This window comes from Physeter macrocephalus, chromosome 9, assembly GCF_002837175.3.
Source record: "Physeter macrocephalus isolate SW-GA chromosome 9, ASM283717v5, whole genome shotgun sequence".
Lineage (NCBI taxonomy): Eukaryota > Metazoa > Chordata > Mammalia > Artiodactyla > Physeteridae > Physeter > Physeter macrocephalus.
In genome coordinates this window covers 50,534,916-50,547,881 of record NC_041222.1, presented here as the reverse complement: position 1 = coordinate 50,547,881, position 12,966 = coordinate 50,534,916, and the positions used below count along the sequence as shown (strand labels likewise).

General features: G+C 40.9%; 1 protein-coding gene and 1 long non-coding RNA gene across 5 annotated transcripts in view; one reads left to right on the top strand and one right to left on the bottom strand.

Annotated features, from left to right (window-relative positions):
* The window catches only part of LOC114486929 (uncharacterized), a 201,899-nt gene extending 197,958 nt beyond the window's left edge, over positions 1-3,941 (bottom strand). For all 4 annotated transcript variants that reach the window (XR_008618242.1, XR_008618241.1, XR_008618244.1 and 1 more), the window contains exon 1: positions 3,769-3,941. This is a non-coding gene — a long non-coding RNA (uncharacterized lncRNA). The remainder of the gene's footprint in view (positions 1-3,768) is intronic.
* A 101-nt stretch (positions 3,942-4,042) lies between these two features.
* On the top strand, positions 4,043-5,382 carry DMAC1 (distal membrane arm assembly component 1). The gene is made up of 2 exons (XM_007104897.4): positions 4,043-4,363; positions 5,229-5,382. Exons 1-2 carry the CDS (start codon positions 4,090-4,092, stop codon positions 5,291-5,293), a joined length of 339 nt encoding a protein of 112 aa, XP_007104959.1. The 5' UTR covers positions 4,043-4,089; the 3' UTR covers positions 5,294-5,382.
* Positions 5,383-12,966: the final 7,584 nt, after the last annotated feature.

Sequence of the window (12,966 nt, the reverse complement as noted above, 5' to 3'; positions counted from 1 at the left end):
AATGGGTCTAAAGAACCCAGGGGCAGGACAGGAATAAAGATGCAGACATAGAAAATGGACTTGAGGACACAGGGAGGGGTAAGGGTAAGATGAGAAGAAGTGAGAGAGTGGTATTGACATATATACACTACCAAATGTAAAATAGATAGCTAGTGGGAAGCAGCCACATAGCACAGGGAGATCAGCTCCTTGCTTTGTGACCAGCTAGATGGGCGGGATATGGAGGGTGGGAGCAAGATGCAAGAGGGAGGGGATATGGGGATATATGTATATGTATAGCTAATTCACTTTGCTATACAGCAGAAACTAATATAATATTGTAAAGCAATTATACCCCAATAAAGATATTAAAAAAAATGTCTGAGAGAAAATGTGTGAGCTCATTATGAAAAAGACTAAAATGATACAGAGGAACACACAATAAGATATGAACCAAAGACCTTGGATAGGATGACTCAACATCATAAAAATGTCAATTCTCCCTAAATTAACCTACAATTTTCACACTAGTCTAATAAAGATGTCAGCATCATTTTGTCAGAATTATCAAGCTGAGTCAAAAGTTCATGTGGGAAAATAAACAAGCAAAAATAGCCAAGAGAAGTCTGCAACAGAAGAGTAATAGAGAGGGATCAGTCTCCAAGTATTAACCCATTACAGAACTTCAGTAATTACAATAGTCTGACACTGGCACATGGATAAACAGAGAAATCATGGAACAGAATGCGAAGTCCAGGAATAGACATACATTAACATATGGCATTTTAGAAAATGTGGCATTTCAAATAGGTGGGGAAAAGGTGTACTATTTAATAAACAGTGTTGAGAAAAATGGATCAGGGAAAAGAAAAGGAAAAGAAAAAGAAAATCTGATTCCATTCCTGACAGCTAGTAATAGGATAAATTCCAAACGTATTAAATTTTTAACTGTTAAAAAAAAAAAAATCCCAGGGGAAACCATAGAAAATGGAAGGCCTTTCTATTTATGACATGAAGCTCAAAAGCTATAAAAGTAAAAACTGATAAACTCAATTACAGGTTTAAAAAATGTGCATGGTAAAAAGTACAACAAGCAAATTCAAAAGGCAAATATCAAATTGGGAGAAAAAAATGTGAATTGATATCACAAACAAAAGGTTAATCTCACTAATTATAAAGAGTTCCTAGAAATCAATGAGAAAAAGACAATCCAATGAGAAACATGGACAAAAATATTGACAGTTCACAGAAAAGGAAATACAAATTGTCCTTCAATACACATAAAGAAGCTCACTTATAATAAGAAAATTAAACCATTTTCACCTATCAGATTGGCAGAGACTGAAGTTCAATAATTCACTATTTTAGGGAATTGGGTGGGGAAACAGGTCTTCTCTTACTTGTTGGTGAGAGTGTAAATTGGTACCACTTCTATAAAGGGCAATTTGATTCTGTTCACCAAGCTTATAAACACTATACCCTTTCAGAAATATATTCTAAGATGTATATGTTTGTGATATGATGTAGGCACAAGGTTATTTATTGTGGCACTATATGTAATAGCAAAAGAATGGAAGCAGTCTAAATGTCTATTAATGTCCATCAATATATGAGTATAGTACATCCATACAATGGAATCCTATGGAGCCATACAAAAGAATGAAGACGATCTTTACTCACTGACTGTTAGAGACTCATGTCCCAGATAACTGGAGGAAAGGTGCACACAGGTGCACAGAGATAACTCTGAAAAGATACACAGGAAACTGGTATGGCTGGCTGTGTTGGTGAAGGGGAACTGGACGGCTGGGGAATGGAGTGTGAAGGATACTTTTTATTAAGTACCTTTTTACGCCTTTTGCATTTTTAAAATCTATGGGAGACGACATAGGCCTTGTGAGTCATAAGTGCAAAATGAACCGTAGAGACAGTAAGTAGTAAAAGAAATAAATACAATAGAGATAATGAGGTAAAGTTAGCTTTCAACCTTTTCCTCCTATGTCTTTCCCACCAAATGCACACTTCTTCCTCTAATTACAATTTTGCTTGCTTTCACTGGCCTCTACCCTTATCCTCAGACCTTACTGTTTCATTTATCTTAAGAGGTATCAGTATTTCCAATAATTTTCCAATCAAAATTATATAAGTACATTTCAATTTGCACTATGTGCAGTTCTAGAACATGGACTCCATAGAAGCCACTGAGAGTTTTGGAGGCATATCACAATAGCACAAAAAAGTTAAAATCATTCATCTGAGGCAATCATAAGAGAACAAACACATCTTTTGGAAGGTACTTTAAAAAAACAGTGGTTAAAATAAAATCTTGCCTGTTATTGGCAAAAAGTATTGTAGCCCATTCTAATAATATTTGTTTGGAGAATTAAAGATCTCATCTCCTGACATTCTTAGCTGTTATAAGCACACTAGAGAAGGTAAGCTTTTAGATAAAATATAAATTAGTAAAGTCACATACCTAATAACCATGATATCCATGGAGATGCACAATCCCATCTATTGGGATATGAGAAAATATTAAAATTTCCATTTCTATTATTTAATCTTACCCTTATAATACTGTATAAAGTAGTATATTAATAGATAATTTATAAATAATAAATAGGCATGCATAAATTCTATTGCGGGCTCAGTCTTTTTTTTCCATAGAGTGTGATCAAAATGTTTGGTAACCATTGCCAAATGATGATTTCTTTCTCACATACATAAGAAGAAATCAAATGCACTATAGGATATTTTATCTGAGCACAGCAAGAAGCAGCAGCCATAAACTATGAATTTCTAAGCGAAATACTGTTGAATTCATTTGGTACAGCACTTAGCATAATGTTATCTAAAGAGAGATTACTAATACATAATAGAATTTTGAAGTTAGATATCACCTATTTCAAATCTCATTTCAAACATGAGGTAACTACAGGCCGGAGAGAATAAATAACGTTCTCTGTGTCATATGGCTGACTCGTAGTGACAGAGCTAGGTACAGATCACAAATTTCCCAAAGGTTTGCCTTTCTACTACACAACACACGGAGATATAGATTTATTGATTTATTTACTTAGGGAAAAGGGGATGGTCTTAGAAATTAATCAGCAGGCAATCTAGTATTCTCACTATTTTATTTTCTCCTATTTAACCATATCTTTATTTTTGTCTTCTTTTTAGTCTTCCCAAAATCACATCCCCGTTTCAGAAAGGTGAAGAGTGAATTTCTTTTTATCATGTTAATTTTTACGCCATTCTAAAGGACAAAAGTTAAAACCTGAAATTAATCCTACTTTCCCCCATCTCCTCTAACAGAAACAACCTCTGAATTCTAAATGCCTTTGTTCTTACCAATAATCCTCTGAGAACAACCCAGCACAAGAAACATATGCCCAACCCTACCCGAAAGAAAGGAAAGGTGGGATAAAAAATGCTACAGTAAAAGTGTTTATGCAAGTAATTCAAACCCATTTCTAATACCTGTCTTATATTTGTGTAGTCCCTTCACATTATGTACAGGTAGCGTTTAAGAAATTTGATTCCATCTTCACATAGACATTGGGTCTACTATGGCTATGTCACCTAACCAGTTTTGTCACGTATTGGGAAACTGATACCCTGTTGGGTCGGGAATAGCAAATGGCATAATGCAGATAATCGCTTAGCAAAGTGTCTAGCATACAGTCAGGCACAAACTACTTAACTCTTTTTAAGTCAAAGTCAAACACCTCCAACCTTTTTAAGTCAAACACACAAACAGGTGAAGTGACATGCCCGAGGTCTCACCTTTCCTGTTAGACAGGACACTTAGAAACCCAGACTTTTTCTCTAAGGAGACTGCGAGTTGAGACATTTAGGGAGTTGGCTAAATTCTTAAAAGGACCGGAGGGAAAAAAAACTGGCCTGCGTCATGGCCAAGGTTTTCGCCACAGAACACCCGTACAGCAGTCCACCTCCGTCTTTTCCCTCCTCCGAGGCAAGCAAGAACTACATTTCCCAGAGGCCCTCGGGCTGCTTCCGGTGCAGCGCGCCAGCGCTCTCTTTCCGGGCACATCTTTTACGTCAGTTCGGGGGAAGGTTCCTACGGTTGAGGCCGAGCTCCTAACCATGGGTTCTTTCGTTTCCCAGCCGCTTAAGCCAGTCAAAGACTTTGCGCCTCCTGAGGTCGCCTCCTCCGCCAACCCCGCGCCCGTCATTGCACCCGGAGCGCCGACCCCTCCAGCGGAAGCCCCTCTGTTTAATAACTGCTGGAGCTGTCGCGTGCTCTCCGGGTTCGGGCTGATAGGGGCGGGCGGGTACGTGTACTGGGTGGCACGGAAGCCCATGAAGCTGGGATACCCCCCGGGTCCAGGGACTATTGCGCAGATGGTCTTCGGCATCAGTGAGAGTTCGGGGCACTACCCTTGGGCTGGGGGGAAGAGGGAGAAGAGGGGCGCAGCCACGTGGCGGGGGTGGGGGCCGGGGCGCCCGGGTTGGTCACGTGGCGGCAGGCATTTTCACCCCCCACCCCCTAAGATGGGGGTGGGGAGAAAAAGTTGTTGGGAAGCTTTCCTTTCTTTCTTTTTTCTTAAATCACAGTATTTTTTTTGAAAACTCTTACTAGCCTCAATCTTTTTAATCCTGCCAAAAGCTATTAAAGATAGGTATGAATATAGTAGTCCAATTTTCCTGCACAGAGAGTTCGAAGTCAGACACCCAGGATATGACACAGCTAGCCTTTGATTCCCAGGCTTATCTGTTACCAAAACCCATGCTTCTTCTCTAGATTGTGGAGAAGGCCTGAGTGAGGGCACTTGACCTTGGTTTAAGAACTTTGGCTTTGAAAGTAGATTGTAGACATGGGTTCAAAGCCCACATTCTAGGTCTACCATTGGGTACTGTGGCCCACAGTTCTTATTTGTAACAATACTACGTGATTGTCAAGCTGCCTTCCAGTAAAATGTAGTGATTTTTTTAGCTCTTCAGACCAACTGAGTGAATAGAATTTTAAGTTTTCAGATCTCTTACCTTCTTAATTAGATTACCCAGATCAATTCCCTTTCAGTAACTTTCTTGCTTTGGGGAAGTAACAGAATTTTTTTTCCTCTCAACTTTCCTTTCCTGAGCTTCACTCTGCTGTAAGATAGAAATAATGGTAATTGTATCTTCAAGGAGTATTGTGAGGGTTAAATAAGTTGATATATATGAAGGCACCTGGTAAATTGAAGTACAACATAAAGAGTAAAGTACTGTTGTTTTTTCCCTAGGCATTGCTTGCTGGGGTGTAGTCATCCTGTCAGACCCCAAAGGGAAGGCCTTCCGCGCTGGTTGAAGTACCACCATTGAATTTGTCATCTCTCGGCGTCCCCATAACACACAGAGCAAGCATGGGGCGTATGGAGGTTCTGGACAGACGCGTGGACATTGACAGACTTCAGTCCTGCAGATACTATAAGACTGAAGAGACAAACATAGGTTGTCATTCATTGGCCATGAGTGTTTGTGGCCTTCACAGGTTCCACAGGGACAAATAAATCCCTCAGATAAGAGGTTCTTTGTGTTATTTGAGGAAGGAGGGTATATAATTTTTTTTTAAATATAGAGGAAATGATAAACCAAATGAGAAAGTGAGCTAAAGTTATTTTAAATAGTTCTTTCTACTTCTCCTGTGGTTGGGTCAACACCTACAATCCACCTCATCCTGGACAGGCATCATGCAATAGGCAGAAGTACATAAAACATTTATCTGTGTACTGCTCATACTTCCCAAGGCATTGTCAGATCCATGACCTTGTGAGAGTTTCCCAGCTACTCTGAGGTGGTTATTTCATTGGTGGTAAGTGAACCTTAAAAAACAGAGTCCTAGTGATTTGCCCAGGGTCATTCAGCAAGTCAGTGATAGAGTTAGGACTTGTTCTTGTCTTTCAGAACTAGGATTGTTCCAGAGAGGCAAGAATTACCTTTATGAAACAATTAGATATTCATAAAAATCAGCATAAAATAAAAAGCTCAAGTACCAAAATATTTGCGAGAAATTCAAAGTCTTTTGTGCTTTGTATGTGGGGTGTGGGGGGAGTTTGGTTCTTTTTCCACAAGCACAGGAAAGGTTTCTATGATGAAACTGAGTTGCTTTTGAGAGAACTTAATATTAGACACTTTCTTTTTAAGAGAAGTCTGCTTCCAACCAGTTTTTAAATTTCTGAAATACTATGGCTTCTCTATAAAATTACATGTAGCTATTTTTCAGAGCAGAAAGGTACTCTTAAATTTAACTGCCAATCACAACGTGTAAATTTTGAATGATAGGTTGAGTAAGTAGAGTACCTTTAGGGCTATTTTTCTAATATTGTAAAGAAGGGCCCAAGTCTTTTAAACCTCACAAATGACAATAAGTCTCTTACATTGTCTACACCAGAATTCATGGCATGGATGGTTATATATCTGTGCAATTGAGAAGACATTGCAACATAAAGTAGACAACAAAGTATTTAAGTGAAATGTACAATTCAGCCATGTGATGTTAGTGAATGTAGAAGTTTTAAATTAGAAGGGACCAGAGAGGACCCAAAGCAGGGTACTTCCTTGAGGGCCCATGACACACTAAAATGCTAACGAAGACAAGTTACTACCTGCTTTAAAAAGCAAGCCATTCTATTGATGGACAGACAGCTGTAGTCCTAACATTTTCTTAGTTTAAACCCAAATTACATAACTTGCTGGTCTTGGCTTGACTTACTGGATACATAGAATAACTCTTAAAACATATATTGTAATATAATTGTAACATCTTTCCCAGAATTTGTACTAGTATGAATCTTTAACCAAGTAAGAGCTTTTTCCAAATAAACTTGCCCACTCATCAGATATATTGCCAAAGTATGTTTGGTTCTTCCCAACTTGGAGTCGCTTAACTAGGTGTGAGCAAAGTATTATTTTACCATGTCTATAGGCAGTTGGGAATAATGCTCCCCTCCCCCCCCAAAATAGAACTTGTAGTTAAAAATTGTTTCATTTTGGTTTTCTGTTGAGGTGTATTCCAAAATTTGCTTTGATTTCTGCTGGTGGTAAGTCAGAGGTCCTAGGTTGTTTTAGGGATGACTTTAGAGAGAAAAGAGACATTGCCTTAGTCCTGCAATGCAGGAAGTGCATTTAGTGCCCCTATTGTCTTCCCTCTTTTGGGGGATGAAGTGGGGTGAGCAGGACAAACAGGCTCAAGAATCAAGGGACTGTTACTCAGTAATTTAAGGACACCAGCTTAATTATGATTTATGGGCTTTAGAATCTCTTTACAGCATGGAAATGAGAGTTTATAATTACCTTTAGCAAACAAGAGAAAAAAGTACAAAAATAGGTAATTTGAAATGAACTTAGAGTTTTCCCTGGAACACAGATCAAAACGTGAGTATACATTCAAATATTGACATTTTTCATGATGTCCAAGATACCTATTAGCACAACCTTTACACAGTAAAAACTTTGATATCTCCAGATGATCAAGAAATCATTACACCATCTCTTGTTGCCTTTGTGTATTGCATTGAGTAATCTAGAATCCGGTGGCCAACTAAGAGTATGTCTGAACATATTAAAAGACCTGAATATAGGTTGATCTTTAGGATCTTGCTGTGTGTTGGGGGAAAGGTAAGGGGTCTCTTTTTTTCCTAGGCCAATTGCTGGGCAGCTGTTGCTTGCAGCACTGGTGTAGGCCAAATGCAGATCAATCTAAAAAGTTCTGGGCTTCCCTGGTGGCGCAGTGGTTGAGAGTCCGCCTACCGATGCAGGGGACCCGGGTTCGTTCCCTGGTCCGGGAAGATCCCACAAGCCGCGCAGCGGCTGGGCCTGTGAGCCATGGCCGCTGAGCCTGCGCGTCTGGAGCCTGTGCTCTGCAATGGAAGAGGCCACAACAATGAGAGGCCCGTGTACCGCAAAAAAAAAAAAAAAATACATAAAAAGTTCGGGAGTTTCACCTGACCAGGACCAATTGCAGAGACAGCTGTTGCTGGCAGCCCTAGAGGTTAAGCATTTCAGCCATGATTTGTACTTCACCGCCACCCTTAGCTTAGCATTTGCCCCTTGCTCCTTTTTATTACTGGTTTCTCAGCCTGGCTGTGTCTGAATTAGGGGCCTCTTGAATGATGCCACTTGATTTGACAATGTGAAATATATTGCTCCTGAATTAAATATATGTTCAGGACAAGCATATGTTCAAGTACCCCCTCAAACCAGGCTTGACCTCAACTGATTTGTTGCCAGGACTACATTGATCAAACTGACACTTCTCAAATCTTGAAGTGAGGAATAGTAAGCAATTTTGAGTTGAAAAGCTTTTTGTGTGTGTGTGTGTGTGTGTGACAGATAAATCCTTGCCTTGACCCAAAGATTATTTAGGTGTTATGAGCAGAGTCAGAGGTGAAAGACCTGTAATTATACATCATTCAGAGGTATCCTGAGAGCATGGAGAAAAAATATGTCACTCTTCTAAATGCATGTCTCTTAGCCTTTGAGATAATTCAGCAACTTGTCATTCAAAGGTAAATGGAATGTAGAGAAATAGCCAAAAGGGCAAATGTTAAGTGCAGCAATGCCACTAAAAACCACTGCTCAGTCCTGTCACTAAACTTGCATATGCTTCAGGAGTGTGGTAGACAGGATTCTTAAAATGGTCCCCCAAGGTTCCCAACCCCTGGGTGAAAATATACCTTCTCCCAGTTATTCAAACACCATTCTAGGTGCTGCTGTGAAGGAAATTTGCAGATGTAATTAAGTTCCCAGGTCAGTTGATCTTAAGATAAGGAGATTATCTACATGGGCTAATCACATGAGCCCATTAAATCTCAGTCCAGAGGTCAGAGACTTGAGAAGCCAAAGATTCCTCCAAAGCAGGAGGGGGAGTCAGTGCGTGGGAAGTGCTTTGGAGGCTGAAAGAAAGCAAACATCTACACTGAGAATTTCCTGTGGGGGCCACATGACAAGGAATGGCAGGCAGCCTGGAGTGCTGAGTGATCACCAGCCAACAACTCAAAGGGAAACGTTCTGCAACTGGAAGGAAATGAATTCTGCCAACCACCTGTGAGCTTAGAAGAGGGCCTGTGAGAACCAAGAACCACAGCCCCGGCTAACACCTTCATTTCAGCCCAGTGAGACCCTAAGCAAAGTATCTAGTCGTGCTGTGAAACTGGAGATAATAAATTTGAGTTGTTTTAAGTTGTCAAGTTTGTGGTAATTTGTTACACAGCATAGGCATTGAATACAAGGAATCAGAAGTGTTTTGAGGTATCATAGTCATAGCGGAACTGAGCAGAACCCTGTGGCCCCCTCCCCCCAAGTACAAAGGCCCCTCTATGTCCCCTGCGTCTTGTTTGTAGGAAAGCTGAAGTCTCCCAGGCCTCCCAGAGTCACAAAAGAGCACACTCAAGCAGTTAATGATTAGGACAATAGAGTCATAGACTCAGTCAGTGTCTGATGAAAGAATTGGATTAACACTATTGCTCATAATAATATATATCTTTGTGGGCATTAGAATAATTGTAGCTTGGTCTGCCCATATATGTAAGCAAGCAACTAAAATTGTCAGCAAACAGATGCTGCAGACCCATGTCGAGATCTTCTACTCTGAAAATACAACACCCTATGTCAGCATGAAGAAGTTACAGAAGATGGACCTTCACCCCTAATCTCATAGAAATGGAATGATGTCTAACAACTGGGGATTTGTAAGCAGCTCTTTTGCCCCTTTCCTGTAGTCTATTTCTATTCCCCATAAATATAAAAAGGAGATCACTAGGTAACATTTAACCTAACTCTTGACTTCTCCTCTACTGAATGTACACAATGCCCTGCTTGACCTGTTGATTCCTTTCCTGGATTAAAAGGAGTAAGAATGAAAGATTAATTAGTTAAAGAATGACTGACTCTCTACCCCTAACTTCCCCCTTGGCAAATTTGCAGGCCGACCAAGCAGGCAAGAGAGCGTCCAAAGGAAGATCAGGAGAAGTCAGCAGGTCTGCACGCAATGGAAAAATGATCAAGAATCTGATCTCCTACTCTGATGATTAACTGAGGTTGTTTCCCCTTTTTCCCTTTGAAAATTGTCATGGCTGAACAGAATCTTTGGAGTTGGTCTCCAGACATGAGTCCACCTCCTCCCCAAATTGCCAGCTTTTCTGAATAAAGCACCTTTCCTTTCTACTGACACTTGCCCCTCGGTTATTGGCTTTTGAGCAGCGAACAGCTGAACCCGAGTTCGGTAAGAAGAGTAGGTGGCACGCCAGACCAAATACACATCCCCATTCTGGGTACTCAGGAAGTAGCAAGAAGGGACCATCTGAATAGCATTTCTCTTTGTATTGTTAGTAATGGTCTTCACTTGTCCTTTTACTGGTGGTTTTCTTGGATAGTTCATATTTTCCGTTTTCTAGTAAAATTGTTCCACTGTTGGGCTTCCCTGGTGGCGCAGTGGTTGCGCGTCCGCCTGCCGGTGCAGGGGAACCGGGTTTGCGCCCCGGTCTGGGAGGATCCCACATCCCACATGCCGCGGAGCGGCTGGGCCCGTGAGCCATGGCCGCTGAGCCTGCGCGTCCGGAGCCTGTGCTCCGCAACGGGAGAGGCCACAGCAGAGGGAGGCCCGCATACCACACGCACACAAAAAAAATTGTTCCACTGTTAAATATAAAAAAAAATTACAGCACCCTTTTTATGTGCTAAGCATTATGCTAACTAAATGCTTTGCAGGAATTGTTTACTCCTCTCAGCAACCCTGTTTTACAGATGAGAAGATTGAGGCCTGGAGCAGGTAAGAATTTCCCCAAAGCCTCAAGTGATGAACCAGTAGTAGCTTGGCTAAGAGCAGTAACTGGGAATTGGGAATTCATTTTGTTACAGTCATTTTCTTATCCATTCTCAAAATGTTCAGTTATCAAAATTAGAAATTTTAAATTCTGATTTTCCATTTTTTTCCTTGTTATTCCTTAGTTTAATGTGTATCATTAATCACTTGGTTTCCTCTTCTGTATAATTGAGGATATATCGCTTATCACTCTGACAAGCAATTTATATGATAATCCAGGACAAGAAATTCTTCTCATCTCTTTAAGCAGGCTCATCCCCTTCCCTGACTTTACCCCAATTTCTCTACTGATCTTGGACCATTCTCCTGAACCTCAGACTCTATTTCCCAGGAACGGTAGAGCATCCTAACTGTCTTTGTATAGACACCAGAATCCCAACTTGTCCCAAATGAACTTATCTCCCACCTACTTGCACTTCTCTGTTTCCTATCTCTAATCATAGCGTTTCCATCTAGTCAGCTGGAAAGCTAGAAAATGTGGAATTATCTATGACTTTCTTTATTGTCATTCTTTACTTCTGATCTGTTCACAAGTCCTGGTTATTTTAACCCTTTACTGCTCTTTCCTATCCATTCCCATTGCTATTGTTTTGGATCAGCTATCATCATTTCTCATGTAGATTACCATAATAGAGTCTTAATTTCTCCCTGCTTCCAAGAAATCCCTCTCATATGCCCTCCACACTGTAGCCAGAGTCATCTTACAACACGTCTCAGCTTAAAACCCTTCGGTGTCTCTGCTGCACACAAAAGGAACTCCAGACTACTTGGCAGGGTATGGAATGCCTTTCATTATTTCACCCACCATAACTTGCCATCTGTATCTTTTTCCACTCCCTGACTTCTGTTCCACACCACCTCCCTCCATGTTCCTGCCACTCTTAGCCAGGTCCTCCTAAAATTGCCATTCTCCATGCCTTTGCATGTGCTCTTCTGTCAGCCTATAATATTCCTTTTGCCTGGAGAAATCCTGCTTATCCTTCAAAGCCCAGCCCAAATGTCACCTCTCTGGTAAAGCCTTCCCTGAGAAGTCCCCATGTCATTACTTTTAGGGCTATGCAACAACTACACTTTCTGTAGACTTCTATCACTGCATTTAAAAGATTGCTCAGTAATTATTTATGCATCTCTCCCTCCCCACCAAATGTGAACTCCTCAGGAGTTCACAGTCGTGCTTTTTTCATCTTCATGTTTCCTGTCCCCAGCCACAGCAGCAAACATGCCAGGCACTTGGTTGGTGTTCAATAAATATTTGATGAGTAAGTGAATAAAGGGCTGAACAAATCAGTAAAGAGAGAAAAATATTTGTTTTATTTGACAACTTTAGTGTATTTCAGTGATTCTTATCTCAGGTATGATCCCTGGCCCAGCAGCATCAGCATTACCTGAGAACTCATTAGAAATGCAAATCCTTAACCCCATGCCAGACCTACTACTGAATCAGGAGCCCTTGAGTTGGAGCCCACCAGTCTGCATTTTAACAAGCTCTCTGGGTGATTCAAAGGAATGCTTACATTTGAGAACCACTGGTGTAACTGAACCTGACTGATGTGTGTAGAACAGATCTCAGCTGTAAAGTAGTGGAAAGAACATCTGAATATCTGGGTCATAAGACAGGTTCTAAACTCAGTTCTGCCATCAGCTCCTACTATGCTCTTGAGAAAGTCACTTAACCTTTTAGAACATAAACGTTACCCTCCATAAATTCAGAAGATCAGACTAGGTAATTTCTAAATTCCCTTTCAGCACTAAGATTCTCTCTTCGCATAAAGAAGGAGATGTATTCTCTGATTCCAAAGGACAGAGATGGTAGTGGGGAACCAAGAGAAAATTGAAATAGCACTCTCTGCAGTGATTCCATGAAGGTGCCACAGAAGATCAGACCATTGCTCCTGCAAGCTCACTCCCGAGAATCCTGCAGCTGCAAATGCCTGATGCTTCACAGGAATTTAGCAACCCCTCACCCCAATTAGTGCATCTGGCCAACCGAACAATACTACAAGGGAGGGGAGAGGTCCTTCCTGACCCTCTTGTGATCAGATCATGCCCTGAAGCATGAAATGTGATTACCCTCTCCTAGCTTGCATAACTGCCTAGGCAGTCAAAAGAAATATGGGAAGTCAAGGAAGGACTGGGCTTGGCGGTGGTGGTGGTGGTGA